Genomic DNA, 17,518 nt, shown 5'->3' with positions numbered 1-17,518 from the left:
CGGTCAAGGGCATGTACCTGGGTTGCGGGCACATCTTCAGTAGGAGATGTGCAGGAGGTGGCTGATCGATGTTTCTCTCCCATCGATGTTTCTAACTCTCTATCTCTCTCCCTTCCTCTCTGTAAAAAAATCAATAAAATATATTTAAAAATATATATAATTATTAAGAGGTCTAATAGGCATGTATAAAATACTTCCATGTCACATGGAATGCACTTGCCATTTGTTGATTTGTTGATGGTAGCCATTCTGACAGGTGTGAGGTGATACCTCTCTGTTGTTTTAATTTGCATCTCTGGTGATTAGTGACTTTGAGCATGTTTTCATATGTCTCTTGGCCATCTATATGTCCTTTTTGGAGAAGTGTCTATTTATGCACTTTGTCCATTTTTCAGTTAGATTTTTTTACTTCTTTTTGTTAAGTTGTATGAGTTCTTTACATATTTTGGAAATTAACCCCCTATCAGATGTATAACCCTGGTTACTGCTGGTGGGAATGAAGACTGGTGGAGCCACTATTGGAAAATAGTATGGAGTTAAAAATGCAACTGCCATTTGGCCCAGTGATCCTACTTCTAGAAATATATCCTAAGAAACCTGAAACACCAATCAGAAATAATATATGTATCCCTATGTTCATAGCAGCATTATTTATAATAGCTAAGATCTGGAAACAGCCCAAGTGCCCATCAGGGATACCAAGACTGTGGAGGTCCACCCTGAGGAGTGAGGGGACCCACTCCCATACTGGGCTCCCCAGCTCAGGGTTCTAGTCCCAGGAAGAGAAGTCCCCATAATTTCTGGCAGTAAAAACCAGCATGGATTGAGGAGGGAGGCCAAGGCTTCTGGAGTCCAGGTGTTCTTCTTAAAGGGCTCATACACAGACTTACTTGGACCCACTTGCTCTGAACTCCAGGATAGGACAGCATCAGGGATATATGAGAGGAACTGAATTGTTTGTCATGAGGGCAAGAGCTGGAGGACTAGCTTTCTCCCAGACAGAAATACTGGCAGAAGCCATTGTTCCTTTCATGAGCCCTCCCGCCACAGAGCCAGCAAATGGGTGCCATATCTGAGATTCCATAAGCCTAACACACACTCTTTGCCCCACCCTGGTGACTCCCTAAGGTCCTGCCCTACTCAAATTTCAGGCCCACCCAAGCTGTTTCCAGTAGCTTTTCAATAGGAATGGCCTATCTTCGCTCATAGGCCATTCAGGTTTCCCTAAAATCTTTCAAACAAGCAGCATCTGGTCTCAGTGAGCCCATATCTCTCACTAAGTCACCCAAGTCCTGGTGCTAGTAGCAGCTGGCCTTGGCTCACAGCTTGGCCTTGCCTGGGCACCTCAAAGCCCAGCACACGTAACAACCATCTGCAGATGACTGTGCAGCTCATTCCAGATGGCCTCTGGCAGAATACACACCATGGTGGACCTTGGCCTGCACCTCCTGGGAGGCCCCAGAGCTAGCACACCCAGTGGACTGATTCAGATCACATTGAAGAACCACCATCCAATCACCTCCGCAAGCTACATACTCAAGGGTTGACTCAGAGGGCATAGAGCCCTGCTGAACTAAATCCTGCTCTGCGTAGTGGGTCTCTACACAGCTGATCCTCCACAGTGGTTGGAGGTTGGTGATCAGTGGTCAGAGCCAATCCTTGTAGTTGATTGCCTGGGTAAATCCCTCCCACTGATGTGCCAAAAGCAATCAAGACTCAACTACAACTGGAGGGTATACAGCTCACACAGTGGATGTACCTCAAGTTCCCAGTGGGGGTGATCAGGGATGCTGTGCCACTGGACCCTACAGGACACCTACTACATTAGATCACACTACCAAACATGAGAGACGGAACAGTTCTGCCTAATAAATAGAAAGAAACACAAGGTGAAAGAACAGAACAAAAATACAGAAAAATAACTAAACAAAATGGAGATAAGAAATCTATAAGATGCAGAGTTCAAAACACTGATTATAAGGATGCTCAAGGAACTTAGTGAGAGCCCCAACAGCATAAAAAAGAACCAGTCAGAAATGAAGGATACACTAAAATAAAAATTAATTTATGGGGAATTGACAGTAGAGTAGAGGAAGCTGAGAATCAGATCAGCAATTAAGAATATAAGAAAGCAAAAAACACCCAGTAAGAACAACAAAAAGAAAAAAAAAAGAATTAAAAAATAATGAGGCTAGTGTAAGGAGCCCCTGGGACAATTTCATGTGTATCAACATTCACATCATGGGGGCACCAGAAGAGAAGAGAGAGAGCAAAGAAATTGAAAACCTATTGAAAAAAATAATGACAGAAAACTTCCCTAACTTGGTAAAGGAATAAACATACAAGTGCAGGAAGCACAGAGAATTCCAAACAAGATGAACTCAAAGATGCCCACATTAGGGCACATTATAATTAAAATGCAAAAGGTTAAAGGCAAACAAAGAATCTTATAAACAACAAGATAAATCAGTTAATTACCTACAAGGGAGCTCTGTAAGACTGTCTGATTATTTCTTAATAGAAAATGTGCAGACCTGAAGGGAGTGGCAAGAAATATTCAAAGTGATGAAAAGCAAGGACCTACAACGAAGGTTATTCTACTCAGCAAAGTTATCATTTACTAGTAGAATCAAAGGACAAATAAAGAGCTTCCCAGACTAGAAAAAGCTACAGAAGTTCATTACCACCAAACCAGTATTATATGAAATGTTAAAGGGTCTTCTGTAAGAACAAGAAAAGAAGACAAAAATATGAACAATAAAATGGCCATAAATACATATCTATCAACAATTGAATCTTCAAATAAAAAGAACAAGCAGAAAAGAAACAGGCTCATAGATACAGAGAACTTTGTGTTGATTGCCAGAGGGGAAGGAGGCTAGGGGAATGGACAAAAAATGTGAAGTGATTAAGAAGTATAAATTGGTTGTTACAGAATAGTCATGGGGATGTAAAATACAACATAGGGAATATAGTCAGTAATATTCTAATAACTAGGTGTGCTGGGTGGGCGTGGAAATTACTGAGATGATTACATATTATATAATGTCTGGTAACTGGGGCGTACACTTGAAATGATGTATATCAACTGTAATTGAAAATAAAAAAAAGTTTTTAAAAAATAGTCTGTAACCCACTGTAGTGGGTCTGTAAACATTTCCCTAGGCCCTAGGGCCACGGCTGATGATGCTTGTGCATCCCAGTGCCTGTGCTTACCAGCTGCTGCCCTTGGACACCCCAGGCCGCATACTGCAACACGGAGTTCGCTACTTCTGGAGGGTTTAACTCCCAAACTTCCCTTGAAAAAAGGTAAATATTTTTTACATGAACAAATTGATATCTACACCAGTAATTTATTTGGACAATTTCTCAGGAAAACCAGAAAATTGAAGAACTTACCTAGTGTGTATGTTGTAAATCACATATGAAGCAGTATACGAATAATGAAAAATCTGAAATTTAAAAAAAAAGAGTTATTGACTATAGTTGAAACAAAGGCTCTATCTTAATGTGTATATATGTTTTTATTAAATTCCAGGGTAGCCAAGTATTGGTTTTAGAGAGAAATCAAAATGTGACATATTGCAGTTCTGGGGTTCATTACCTTCTCTGAGCCTTACAGAAGTAGCCTTCTAACTTTTATCTGACCATCAGTCACATTTTCTATTCAGTCCACTCTATACTTAGTATGATTGTGATCAAAATTCTATCTTGTTAAAAATATTTAGTGATTCCTCATCATCTATAAAATAAAGTTCACACTATTCTGTCGATATTTAAGGCTTTTGGTATTTGGAGTCTACCTGTTTTTCCACCTTTATAATGCACTGCTTCCCTTCATCTCGTCTATATTTCAATTGCATTCGAGAAATTCCCCGTGCATATTCTGAACTTTTTCTTTCTAGGCCATCCTACCCTAACTCAGGTGGAAATTTTTCCTCCTCCTATTCCATCTCTCTCACAGATTACTCAGACTCTCGGGACACTCTCACCCTGTAGTGTACACGTTATAACTATTTTAAGTATATGCCTTCTTTTCCCCCAGAATGATGTCAGGTCCAGTTGTGTATTACCTTTACATCCTCCACATTACCTAATACAGAGTCATGTTTGCATGCAACATGCAACAGTATTTGTTGAGTAATGATTCTGATGGGGAAAATCTCATATAGCTTGAGGTGTTTTTTGTTGGAAACAAAAGGTGATACCTCCCCCAACCCCTTCATAGTAATTGTTGAAAATAATATATTAAATAGTTGTTTGCAAGTATGTAATCTTCAAGAGATGTTAGTACCATCTTATTTAGAACCTTGTTTCTTTTTAATGGCCATCTTCCCAAGGATTACAGAACCTATGATGGGGTGACATCAAATTCCAAAGATGGACCATAGTGGATAATGCAAAGATATTTCTACACTTGGTTCTTAGTTATTAGAAATGATGAAATAGTGGACGACTGAGTAAATGAGGAAAAATGCAAAAAAAAAAAAAAAAAAGGCTAGGGAAAGAGATGATGAATGTATTGTATTTCAGTAAAAATTATTTTTCTCTAAGCTACTTACTTCTGGTGAACAAAATGTTTATCTAGCTATATTAAATTAGATTATTATTTTCAGGTTTTACAGAACTTATACTTTCAGCTTGCAATTGTAAAAAGCTTATTTAACTCCTATAGTGGATGTACATTGTACAAATTGTATAATACTGCCAACTAAAACTCTCTTGAGGTCAATGTGTTATTTATTCTCAGTGCAATAATAGCTCCAATTAAACAGGATTTCCACATATTTGGAAAAGCAATACTAGTGTTCTCTTTATAGTGCAATAACAATCCTTCCCCTATTTGTTGTAATACTGTGTATTCCAGTGAAGCTTTCTTCCCTTGGAAATAACTGAACTTTGAGATTGCCTTCACTATAGAGTTGTAGGCGTAAAAATGATTTTTACTGGTGTCTATTTTGACATTCACATCATAGTCTATACAATTCCCTAATTGAATACATCTTTTGAGCCTTGAATTTACTACTATGGCTGATAGGTGAGAAATGTGACCACATCTATAAACATTTTTATCTCAGAAATTTCTGTTGCCAAAGCACACTGTCAAGTGAGCACTTGACCTTCAAAGCAGACACATGTGTACATGGCATTATGGGTAATGTAAACCATTCATCCTATCTGTAAATCATCTAGGACTATACCTGAATTCTAGGCTCACATCCATCGCCAGATAAAAAAAAAAATTGCTGTGCATTACTTTTTAGGCAAAGCAGGCTGAAACAATGATTGAGGCAAAACTGGATATAACCATTGAATTTGGTCTCTTGCTGTGATGTTTGTTATAGAGGTAGCTGGCTCTTCTCAATGAATGACTCCAAAGGACATAAATGTCCTCTAAATGATGTGATTTGGAGAGGGAGATATGGAAATCTGCTTCCTGTCTTGTAATTCTTAGCCTGACACAGCATTGTTTCTCACAGCTGGTGTGTTGAGGTGGGAGACCACAAAAAATAAGTTTACCTGGACTCGCCCCTAAACCTATAACAGGTAGAAGCAATAAGGTGCAGGCTTTCAGGCTCATCTGTAGGTGTCTTACAAAGCCAGCAGTTTTCCACCTACAGATAATTAGAACCCATTCCTTTACTCCTAGTTTAGAGCTCTTTCTTCTAAATCCACTGCCCTTGGTGTAGTGTGTGTGTGTGTGTGTGTGTGTGTGTAGTCCAGGCAGATCTCAAATACTTCTTCATTTTGTAACTTTCGTAGTTAAAATAGCCTTCGATGCCCACAACAGAATATAATGAGTTGGGTAGGAGGAATCTTCAGCAGGGTTAGAGGTAGAGGTCTCTCTTTGTTTGTTTGCATAGTGTTGAAGCAATTTTAAAAGAGTTTTTTTCAATGAGAATTGGATTCAGCTTTAGTGATTATCTGTATTAAGGTACACTGGTCTAAATTCATTTTGTGTTAATTTGTATCTCTTTATTTCCTTCTTTTGATAGCACTTCCTTTTTTTAATATATTTTATTGATTTTTTTTTTTTTTAAAGAGAGGAAGGGAGAGGGAGAGGGATAGAAAGTTAGAAACATTGATGAGAGAGAAACATCAATCAGCCACCTTCTGCACACTCCCTATTGGGGATGTGCCCGCAACCAAGGTACATGCCCTTGACCAGAATCGAACCCGGGACCCTTCAGTACACAGGCCGACGCTCTATCCACTCAGCCAAACTGGTTAGGGTAGCACTTCCTTTTTTAACATATCAAGATTTTATTGTCATATAGTACATATGTCTCCTTTCCCCCCAATTTACCTACCCTACCCCTCAGCATATGCCCTCACCCTCCGGCACATGCCCTCATCCCTCCAGTGTCTGTGTCCATTGGTTATGCTTATATGCATGCATACAAGTTCTTTGGTTGATCTCTTACCCTGCCCCCAGCCCTCCCCTGTCTTCCCTCTGAGGTTTGATGGTCTATTCAATGATTCTTTGTCTCTGTATCTATTTTTATTCATCAGTTTATGATGCTCTTTATATTCCACAAATGAGTGAGATCATGTGATACTTATCTTTCTCTGACTGGCTTATTTCACTTAGCATAATGCTCTCCAGTTTCATCCATGCTGTTGCAAATGATAAGAATTTCTTCTGTTGTACAGCAGCGTAGTATTCCATTATGTAGATGTACCAGTTTTCTAATCCACTCATCTGCTGATGGGCACTTAGGCTGTTTCCAAGCCTTAGCTATGGTAAATTGTGCTGCAGTGAACATAGGGGTGCATATATCCTTTTGATTGGTGTTTCTGGTTTCCTGGGATATATTCCTAGAAGTGGGATCACTGGGTCAAATAGGAGTTCCATTTTTAATTTTTTGAGGAAACTCCGTACTGTTCTCCATAGTGGCTGCGTCAGTCTGCATTTCCACCAGCAGTGCATGAGGGTTCCTTTTTCTCCGCATCCTCACCAGCACTTGTCATTTGTTGATTTGTTGATGATAGCCATTCTGATAGGTGTGAGATGGTACCTCATTGTTGTTTTGATTTGCATCTCTTGGATGATTAGTGACTTTGAGCATGTTTTCATATGTCTCTTGGCCTTCTCTATATCCTCTTTTGAAAAGTGTCTATTTAGATCCTTTGCCCATTTTTTGATTGGATTGTTTATCTTCCTTTTGTTCAGTTGTATGAGTTCCCTGTAAATGTTGGAGATTAAACCCTTATCGGAAATAACATTGGCAAATATGTTCTCCCATGCAGTGGGCTTTCTTGTTGTTTTGTTGATGATTTCTTTTGCTGTGCAGATGCTTTTTATTTTGATGTAGTCCCATTTGTTTATTTTCTCCTTAGTTCCCATTGCCCTAGGAACTGCACTGGTAAAGATATTGCTACAACAAATGTCTGCTATTTTGGTGCCTATGGCTTCTTCTAAGACTTTATGGTTTCCTATCTTATGTTTAAGTCTTTATCCATTTTGAGTTTATTTTTGTGTATGATTCTTTTTGTTAACATTCCTCATTTCCTCTTATCCACAGTTCTTCTACAACATTGGCTAGGTAGGTCTTGATTCAAGATGAGAGGATAAAAGTGGAGTCAGTAATGTTAGAGACAGTCTTTTTCCTCTACAGTTTGGCTGCTGCATAACAAGAGCCAAATGGAGCACCTGATGAGATCCTTAGGGACATGGACATTTCACAATCAAAAATCACATATTCGCCGAAACCGGTTTGGCTCAGTGGATAGAGCGTCGGCCTGCGGACTGAAGGGTCCCAGGTTCGATTCCGGTCAGGGGCATGTACCTGGGTTGCGGGCATATCCCCAGTGGGAGATGTGCAGGAGGCAGCTGATCGATGTTTCTTTCTCATCGATGTTTCTAACTCTCTATCTCCCTCCCTTTCTCTCTGTAAAAAATCAATAAAATATATTTTTTAAAAAATCACATATTCATCTCATCTTTGCAAGTGATATTCCACTGCTTGTTACAGAGTTGGAATATTTAATGGCTGAGGTAATGGGCATGGGGCAAAACTGAGGTACAATATGTAAAATATTGATCAAGGCTTAGTCTTAGAAGCTGGCCTTGAAATGCCCAGTCATTCCATATCATGGTGCCAAAAGGTATTTATTGGGAGGTACAGAAAGTATCATAAGATCCTGCAATTCCAACTGATCCACATTATTTCTATATCACTCTGGGATCCCCAAGAAGAGGTTGATTACTAAATGTTAATTACTAAGAATGGCACAATCAATTCTTATTATTTGTTGTAGTCATGTTCTATAACTCACTGTATACACTGAATTAGCAAAGACTGAACCATTGCTCCTAAGAGAAATACAGGGTTAGGTTGCTATGAGCCTCTGGTTATAACAGTTTCATCAACCAATCAGCACATAATCTTATTTTATGTAAGTTTCTTTCTGAAGACACCATATCTAATATTTAGTATTGTTAATTCATTAACATTGAACTCATGGCCAATAGCATAATGACTCATGCCTGAGTGACACTTGTCTAATAGATGTACTTTATCTATAAAGCACATACAGCCCTCTCGTAACTAGAAACACTACACGACATTTCAGCACTATGTTTAGGGGATATTTTAAATAGAAAAACCATCAGCAAAAAGCATGCACATGTGAAAAACATGGTACTAATGAGGTCATGTAAAAGACACTTTTCTGTATGAAAGGTGAAATAAGAAAACGAAAGGCTGCCTTGTATGATCTCAGCTGAGAAATTGTGCACCATGCCCGTCACATGTCTGCTGCCCAGCACATGTAGATGACAGAGGATGTATAGTGAGCATTGATTTTTGAGGTTATAAATACATTCTGGAAACTGGGAAATTTTTGAAATCCAGAATCTGCAAATAATGAAATAACATAAACATAGCCAGAGCTATTACTGGAAGAAAGAAAAAAAAAACCAAACAGACATATTTAAGGCCTGCCAGAACTTGAATAAGTATAGATGTTATCCCAAATGGTGGAATTCATGTTGTGTAAAAGAAAACTAGCTTCATTCATCAACTCTTTATTAAGCAACCTCTTTGACACAAACATTGCACTAGTACTATTTTTTTAAAAAGATGTGATAATAAAAATTATCTTTAAAATAGTACAACATATAAAGGAGTATCAGTTGGTAATTTTTATTTACTCTCATGTGTTGTCTGTCATTTTGTAAACATTTATGGGATACTAATTATGCACAAACTTGTAAGTTAAGTACTTTGCCCAATGAAAAGGCCATCATAAACGTGACCCCTGTCCCCAAGCAGCTCTTGATGCAGTTGGGGTTGCAAGGTTAAGAAACATTCCATTAGCAATGGGGCACTCTGGTGAAAGGTCAGAGTTAAATGAGGACTTACAGATTATAACGTATTGGCTTTCCGAGAAGCAATTCATCTTCTTGGCTTCAAGATAGCATTATAAAGAATGTAACAATTGACTTAGGCATCGAAGGGACTAATAGGGTTGAGAAAAATGCAGCTAGTGTAGTAAATAAGTTTATCCTGCATATAACTAACAATTCTTGACATGAACATTTGCTTTATACCTAACTTTTCTGAGTGCTTTATATATATATATATATATATATATATATATAATTTGATGTTTAAAGCAACCTAGGAAGATGCTATCATTCATAGTTCATGTGATGGGCTCTGGGAGCACTGAATGTGTGAGTAGGAAATGGAGTTACAATCTGAGCCCATGTCCTTCTGATTACAACTCATAGCATGACTTTCTCTCTCTGTACATCTCTTTCGGGACCTCAGACAGGAAGCATGACTACAGCTTTGCAAAAGATTCATTTCTGACAGACCTATTAAGCCACCATCCAAAGATATATTGACAGAAGTAGGCGTGAATTAATTATGATTACCACAGTTAAAAGAGATTTCATTTTGGAAAGATGACCTAATATATCAGATTAAAAATGTAAATCTTCTCCTTTAGCTGTTTTTCACAATTTTCTTCTTGGAAAATTGGTTATTACCTAAGACATCTATGGACATTCATGTCAAGAAGAGTTATACTTACAAGAAAAAAGAACAGGGTACTTTAGTAATTTATTCTTGTACCAGATGTTTACACTCTGGGTGCCAAACCTTTTTCTGCACTGCAGTTAAACTGCCAAGTGGGTTTAAATGGCGTGTATTTTCATAGCCTGGAGAATAATTAAAGTAGGTTTTATGTTTCGCCATGGACTCAAACAGTTAGAAAAACTAAACTATGAGGAGGCAAGTTTCTGAGCGAATAGCATTTATGAAGGAATATCAGTGAGAGAAAAGACAACAGAGGTAAAGGGCATTTGTTTCTCGGGGAAGTGTTATAAGGATGTCAGGCTTATAATGAAGTACCTTTTAGGATGAGTGAGCAGTGGCTCTGTTGTTTTAAAAAAAACCTTTATTATGTAGTGGAGAACTAGATAGTCAGGCAGGACACTCTGATGTAATAAATGCAATTCACAAAATTACAAGCTCTGGCTCTACAAAAATGTTTTTCAATGCATAAAAAGGGCTTGGTGAACACTTTGGACATTATTGACTGAAACGGAAAATAAAAATGAAAGGGAATTAAAGGTACACTTTATACTTGTCAGTATTTTAATCTACTTTCATTTGTGTTCTCACTTAATGCTCACCATAAATTTGAAGATATTATTCATCCAGAACACACAACTAGTAAAACTGAGACTGGAACCAAGGTCTTACAGATTCCAAACATGTTATCACTGTTTCAATGTGCTTCCCCATGGCAGAACCGTGCAGGATTCTTCATCCTATTACCGTCATGGCAGACCGTAAAGATGGGGGCACTAAATATAAATGCTGCTACAGAAAATAAAGTTTCTCTCGCTTAAATTAGCTCTATTTATGCTAAGATCTATATAAAACAAAAGTGAACTCTAAAGAAAAAAACAACAAAACAAAAAACAACAGACTATCTGGCACAAAACCAATTTAACTCTTCTGTTAGTCTGCAGCCATCACCACATAGAATACAGTAAAGTAATACGTTTGCTTTTTCTCTCTTTATTTGGGTCTTGTAGGCTTCCCATTTGGCAAAAAAAATATTGTACTCTGAATTGAATAGTGAATACTGCATTCAAGTCTCAAAAGCAGGCAGACACCAAATATTACCTTGGCATCATTTTTCATGTAGAACTATTGTGTCCAAGGTATAATCTAACCACCCTGCACATTCACAACAGCCAGCACAAGAATATATGTTATTATTGATAACAGGAGACCTCTGACCTAGCAGAATAAATAATTTTCTGCTGTATCCCTTGTTAAATAAATTAACAATCACCATAGTCAAACCCCCTTCAAGTTGTTCTTACAATTCAGTAATGTCTAGAATGCAGAATTTCACTTCAAAGAGGGCCCAGAGCATCCTGTTTCCAATAATCTATAATAATAAAAGCATAATATGCTAATTAGACCAGAAGTCCTTCCGAACAACCTTCCAGATGAAGCTGTGGCTGTGAGGGAAGCCCGAGTCCCTGGTGCCTGCCAGTGGCCAGAGGGAACCGCGGATCCTGGGTGCCAGAGGGAAGCCGGTGCTGGCAGCTAGGGGAAGGAAGGCCTACTCTTGCACGAATTTCATGCATTGGGCCTCTAGTCCAAATATAACATGTAACCTTCACCATAATATATTGCTGACTGAAGTAACTCATTGGTAATGCCACACTCTGTGAAAAATTTTTCATGTGCCAGAGTTTTTGCATTAATTATTGAATATGAACTACTTTCACACCAATTGGTGTTAAACTATTTCCTGTGTATCAGCATTGGAAGTATCTGGTTGGATACCTGAAAAACATATAAAGGTCTATTGCTACCAGTGAAGTAAGTCAGCTATCAATTTTCACTAGAATAAATTGAAACGTAATCTACCTGCATATAAACTAGTTTTCTCTCTAGCGTATCAATGCAGAAATCAATATATTGCAACAGGACAGAGTGACAGAGGAACTCTCAACCTTAACGTTGGTGCTAGAACTAGAAAGGCAAGGATGGAAATCACCGCTTCCACACAGAGAAATGCACAGGTCCCTGTTACTGGAGCTCAGCAAGTGCCTTAGGAAAGGGCTCCTTCGTTCCACAGTAACTTTGGGGGGACAGTTCTTCCAGCATTTCCATGGGACCAAATCTTACTTTGTTTTCTCAAGCAGATTACTTAAAATGTTTAATTTATTCATCAGGGAAATTGAAAAAGCAAAATATTTTCAATGATTTTGTTATAAAAATGATAGGGCAAATCATATAAAAATTATTTAACTATTACATGAAGCTAAACCAAGAGAATGGAGACAGAAAAAAAATCAAATTTGTTTGAATTACACCTTGTTAATTTCTTTAATAAAACTCTTACTATCAAGCAGGAAAAAAAACCCCACAAAACATAAAATTACTTGTATGGATTTGTCATTTTTCACAACACTATTTTTCCATAGATAATTAAGACTCACCTGTGTTGAATGATTTTTTTAAATTTTGAGAAAAATATAATAAATATAATTTTAAGAATGTATAATTTATGTAAGTATTTACATGTTGACAGCTACTTAATATAGGATGGTAATATTCTTCGTATATTATACAAAATCCTGAAATTATTTCCCTTGCATATTTATGTACATCTTTAGGATATATTCCAGAATTAAAATTTGTAGGTCAGAAGATCTGTACATTTTACATTTTGATTCATATTACCAAGTAAATTTTCAGACAGGTTAAAAATAATTTATGTTGCTGTGTACTGCACAAGTATTTTTTTTTCCTTAATGCAACAAAAAAAAATATTACCTATTGTGTTTTTGTATTGTTTGAATGGAAAAACAAAAACACTTCATTATTTAGACTTGCAGTTTGTGAATCAGCTTGAATATCTTGTCATAAGCTTTTAATGCTTTGTATTTTTTCATTTGTGACTTTTCTATCAATGTATTTTCTATGGGGTTATTTATATTTTTCTTGTTGATCTCTTAATGTTCTGTTTATATCATGAATTGTAACTTTGTTTTCATGAATACAACAAGTATTTTAGCTAATTGATGTTTGCTTTCTAATTTGTGTGTTCTATAAAGAAATTTTAAATTTGTATATGATTTTTTTAAATTATTTTCTCTTTCAGATGCTAGTAGCATGCCAAGGGAAAGCTTTAGTAATCTACACTAATAAAAGACAGACAGCAAATTGACCATACCTTCGCCACGCCCTAAGCCACGCCCATGAACCAATCAGAGCAACTATATGCAAATTAACCCAACCAAGATGGCAGCTGGAAGCCAGGAAGCTGAAGCGAGCAGGAGGCTTGGTTGCTCCAGTGATGGAGGAAGCCCAGCTTCCCAGCCGGCTCTGAGCTCCACTCAGAGCAACAAAGTTTCAATTATAGAAGATAAATAAACCCCAGATACCTGCTTTCAGCAGGGTGTGGCCACAGAGCTGGAGCGAGCAGGAGCTGGCTCTGAGCTCCACAGAAGGCAACAAAGTTTCAATTATAGAAGGTAAGTAAATCCCAGAATTAAAAAAAAAAAAGAAAAAAGAAAAAAAGGAGAGGCTGGGAGTTTCTGTCACAGGGGGGGCTTGGCCAGCCTGAAAAGGGCCCTCAGCCCCTCACCCAGACTGGCCAGGCACCCCAGTGGGGACCCCCCACCATAAAGGTGGTGTGACAACCTGCAAACAGCCATCAACCCCTCACCCAGGCAGGCCAGGAACCCCAGAAGGACCCCCACCCTGATCCAGGACACCCTTCAGGGCAAACCAGCTGGCCCCCACCCATGCTCCAGGCCTCTATTCTATATAATAAAAGGGTAATGTGCAAACTGACCCTAATAGCAGAAAGACTGGGAATGACTGGTCACTATGACACACACTGACCACCAGGGGGCAGATGCTCAATGCAGGAGCTGCCCCCTGGTGGTCAGTGTGCTCCCACAGGGGGAGCTCTGCTCAGCCACAAGCCAGGCTGATGGCTGCTAGCACAGCGGTGGTGGTGGGAGCCTCTCTCGCCTCCTCAGCAGCACTAAGGATGTCCAACTGCAGCTTAGGCCTGCTCCCCGCTGGCAAGTGAACATCTTCCGAGGGCTTCCGGGCTGCTAGAGTGATGTCTGACTGACAGCTTAGGCCCAATCCCCTGAGAAGAGGGGCTAAACCAGCAGGTGGTCATCCCCCAAGGGGTCCCAAACTAAAAGAGGGAACAGGCCAGGCTGAGGGAACCCCTGAGTGCACAGATTATTGTGTACTAGGCCTTTAGTAACATTATAAAGTTTAAGTAAATTTTTCTAGTACTTTAAAAATTCAAATTTATGATCTCTTCAATTCACTTACAATTATTTTTTGTTTAAGGTACAAAGTATATACTCAGTTTGGTTCTTTATTCCCCAAATAACCAGGCACAGCTTTTCACTACAATTGTATATGTATGTGTAAATATATATATATATATATATATATATATATATATATATATATATAATTTTAATGTTATCTCTAAATTCTATATAGAACTTTTATCATTTCCTGAACTACTTTGTTCTAATTTATTTATTTGCCTTTCTTGATTAGGACCACCTCAAAATAACTTTAAAATATACTTTAACACAGCCGTGGGCAAACTACGGCCCGCGGGCCGGATCCGGCCCGTTCGGCTGTTCTATCTGGCCCGCGGAGTCGAAAGAGCGGAGGGTTCTCTTGCTCTCCCCTCCGCTCCTTCACCAGCAGCAGTGTTAACATCTATTAGTTCACAGAAACACTCCATCCATGCTTTTGTTCCAACCCTCCGGTCCAGTTTAAGAACCCACTGTGGCCCTCAAGTCAAAAAGTTTGCCCACCCCTGCTTTAACACCTGATATTAGTTCATTTATACCTTTTTATTTTGTGACTTATAAACACCTTTTAAATCTTTACTATTGAAATATAGGTCTTAATATCCTGATTAAGTTCTAGTTAAATTTAAAAGAGGATTAAATTTTGTGGAATAAATATTGTATTGCATATTACCTTTAAAAACCTTTTGAGTTATTTCTTTAAAAACAGATTTTTATTGGAGATTATATATATATATATATATATATATATATATATATATATATATATGAATTTCTAGTTGATATTCCATGGCCAGAAAGGATAATCAAACTTTTCAGAAAATGCTATTAATGTTATTGGCTAACCATATGCAAAATAAACCTTTATCTTTTGCAGCATGAATTAATCTTAACAATAGTAAATCAGAACTCTCAATATGAAACCTAAAATGTCTACAAGAAAATAACACTAGATAAAATCTTTGTTGCTTTTGCTTCGGCAAAATGTCTTGGGTAAAAAGCCAAAAGAACTATGAATAAATAAAAAACTGAATTGGATTTCATCAAAATTAAGAATGTCGAATATTAAAAAAAAAAAAAGTCACCTATTTTGCCCAGCTAGTGTTGCTCAGTGGTTTAGTGTTGACCTGTGAACCAAGAGGTCATGGTTCAACTCTCAGTCAGGGTACAGGCTTGGATTGTGGTTCAATCTTCAGTGGCGGGAGAGGGAGTGCAAGAGGCAGCCAATCAATGATTCTCTCTCATCGTTGATGTTTCTCTCTCCCTCTTCCTTCCTCTCTGAAATCAGTGAAAATATCTTTTTTTAAAGTCACCTATTTCAAAATGAAATGGTCAGTCACAGACTGGAAGAAAAATATTTGCAAATCATATATGATAAAGGGTTTGTGTCCAAAATGAATTAAAAAATTCATAACTCAACAATAACAAAAATGGCAACTACATACCCAAAAAATAGAAATATTTGGACAAGCATTTATCCAAAGATATCTAGATAGTAATTAAGGCCATGAATCCATGTTAAGGACATTTCACTAGGAAAATTAAAATGTCATTACATACTATTAGAATGGCAAAATAATAATTATAATACAAGTGGTGATTATAAGTAGCAACTGTCAAATGGTACTTGAGAAAATAGTTTCACAGTTTCTTATAAGGTTAGATGTATACTTACCATATGATTCATCAGTTCTCACTCTTAAGTATTTCTCAAAGTGAAATGTAAATCTATGTTTATACAAAAACCTGTGTCCAGTTTTTTTTTTAGCTCATGAACCTAAAATCACTGAAATGTCCCTCAATTGGGAAATGGCTAAGTAAATAGTGGTCTGTCAACACAATGAAATACTATTCTGCAATAAAGAGGAATGTAATACTGATATTTACAACAGCATGCATGAACCTTGTTGCATTATGTAAAGTAAAATAAACCAGATTTAAAGTTTGCATACTCTATGATTCCATTTATATGACATTCTAGAAAATGCAAAACTATGGATACAAAACAAATCAGTAGTACCATGGACTGAGATTAAAAAGCAGGAATGAATACAAGGTAACAGGGGTAATATTTGGTGTTAGGACACTATTCTATATCTTGATTGTAGTGATGGTCCCACGGCCGTATGGACTTGTTAAAACTTGCAGACCAACACAATAAAAAAAGGACTAATTTATTGATTTAAATCATACCTTAATATAAAAAAATACATATGAGTTATTTCTCATCTGAGATTCAAGCTAGATTTAAAAGATGAACAAAGGGATAGAGAGATATTTTAAGAGATTTGTAAATCCATTAAGATACCACCAGTATAATTTTCTGTGTTCAAGTTGTCTTATTCTGTGTTTCAAGGTATGATTTTACAAATAAATGGAGTTCTGGCTTTTAATTTAACCATTTTCCTATAAATCTGAGATGTGCATTTTTTCCCACATTTTAACAACTCTGAAATTGAGATGACTCTGAAATAAATGGAATGTCATAATTTAATTGCTTCTTGGAACACAAAATAATGGTGTATCTTTCAATTGATGATATCTCAGATTGGGTGAAATACAGTAATTACTCTCCTCTAGCAAACACGTTGTGATAAAGGGAAGTAAGTACGTCTTTGTCAGAAGGGTTAAAGGCAAGAACGCTGTGACCGCTGTGCTCTGCTGTGTTTCATCCACAGGACAGTACTAATTACCGAGTGGCAGCGGCTAAGGGGAAAGGACACAGTCAATATGGGAATGAGATCTGGGTATGCCACTGGCATATTTAAAGCGCGATCCCAGGGACTTGTAAGCTAAAAATGAAAATTTCTAAGTGCTTAGGCCAGCATGGTCAACAGAACTCCATGCAACAATGGGCACGGTCAATCTGCCCTGGCTGTGAGCCATGTGACTTACAAATGTACTTGAAATGTGGTTGAAATGTACTTGAAATGTGGTTAACGCCGGATATTGCTGCCTCGAACAACCAATTTCAAGGGTACACCTAAAAGGCGGAACGAACATCATCCAGAAACACAGGAAGGCTGGCTGAGTGGAAATTCTACAACTAGGAGGAAAGAGAATATCATACCCAGACTCAGAGGAGGTGCAGTGCTGAAGTGAAATACTCAGGTGCGGAGTGAGCGCCCGGAGTGGGCTGGCGGCGGAGGGCGCGGTTGTTGTTTTCAATTGGGAGGG

General features: G+C 37.8%; 1 protein-coding gene across 3 annotated transcripts in view; it reads right to left on the bottom strand.

Annotated features, from left to right (window-relative positions):
• DPP10 (dipeptidyl peptidase like 10) overlaps positions 1-17,518 on the bottom strand; it is a 1,372,039-nt gene that overhangs the window by 146,902 nt on the left and 1,207,619 nt on the right. For all 3 annotated transcript variants that reach the window (XM_081095341.1, XM_081095339.1, XM_081095340.1), the window contains exons 6-7: positions 3,400-3,452; positions 3,217-3,298 (exon numbers count right to left, since the gene is read on the bottom strand). In XM_081095341.1, the coding sequence (XP_080951467.1) occupies positions 3,217-3,298; positions 3,400-3,452 (135 nt within the window). The remainder of the gene's footprint in view (positions 1-3,216; positions 3,299-3,399; positions 3,453-17,518) is intronic.

The sequence above is a fragment of the Myotis nattereri genome, assembly GCF_964212035.1.
Source record: "Myotis nattereri genome assembly, chromosome: 7".
Classification (NCBI taxonomy): Eukaryota; Metazoa; Chordata; class Mammalia; order Chiroptera; family Vespertilionidae; genus Myotis; species Myotis nattereri.
This window is presented reverse-complemented; position numbering and strand designations above follow the sequence as displayed.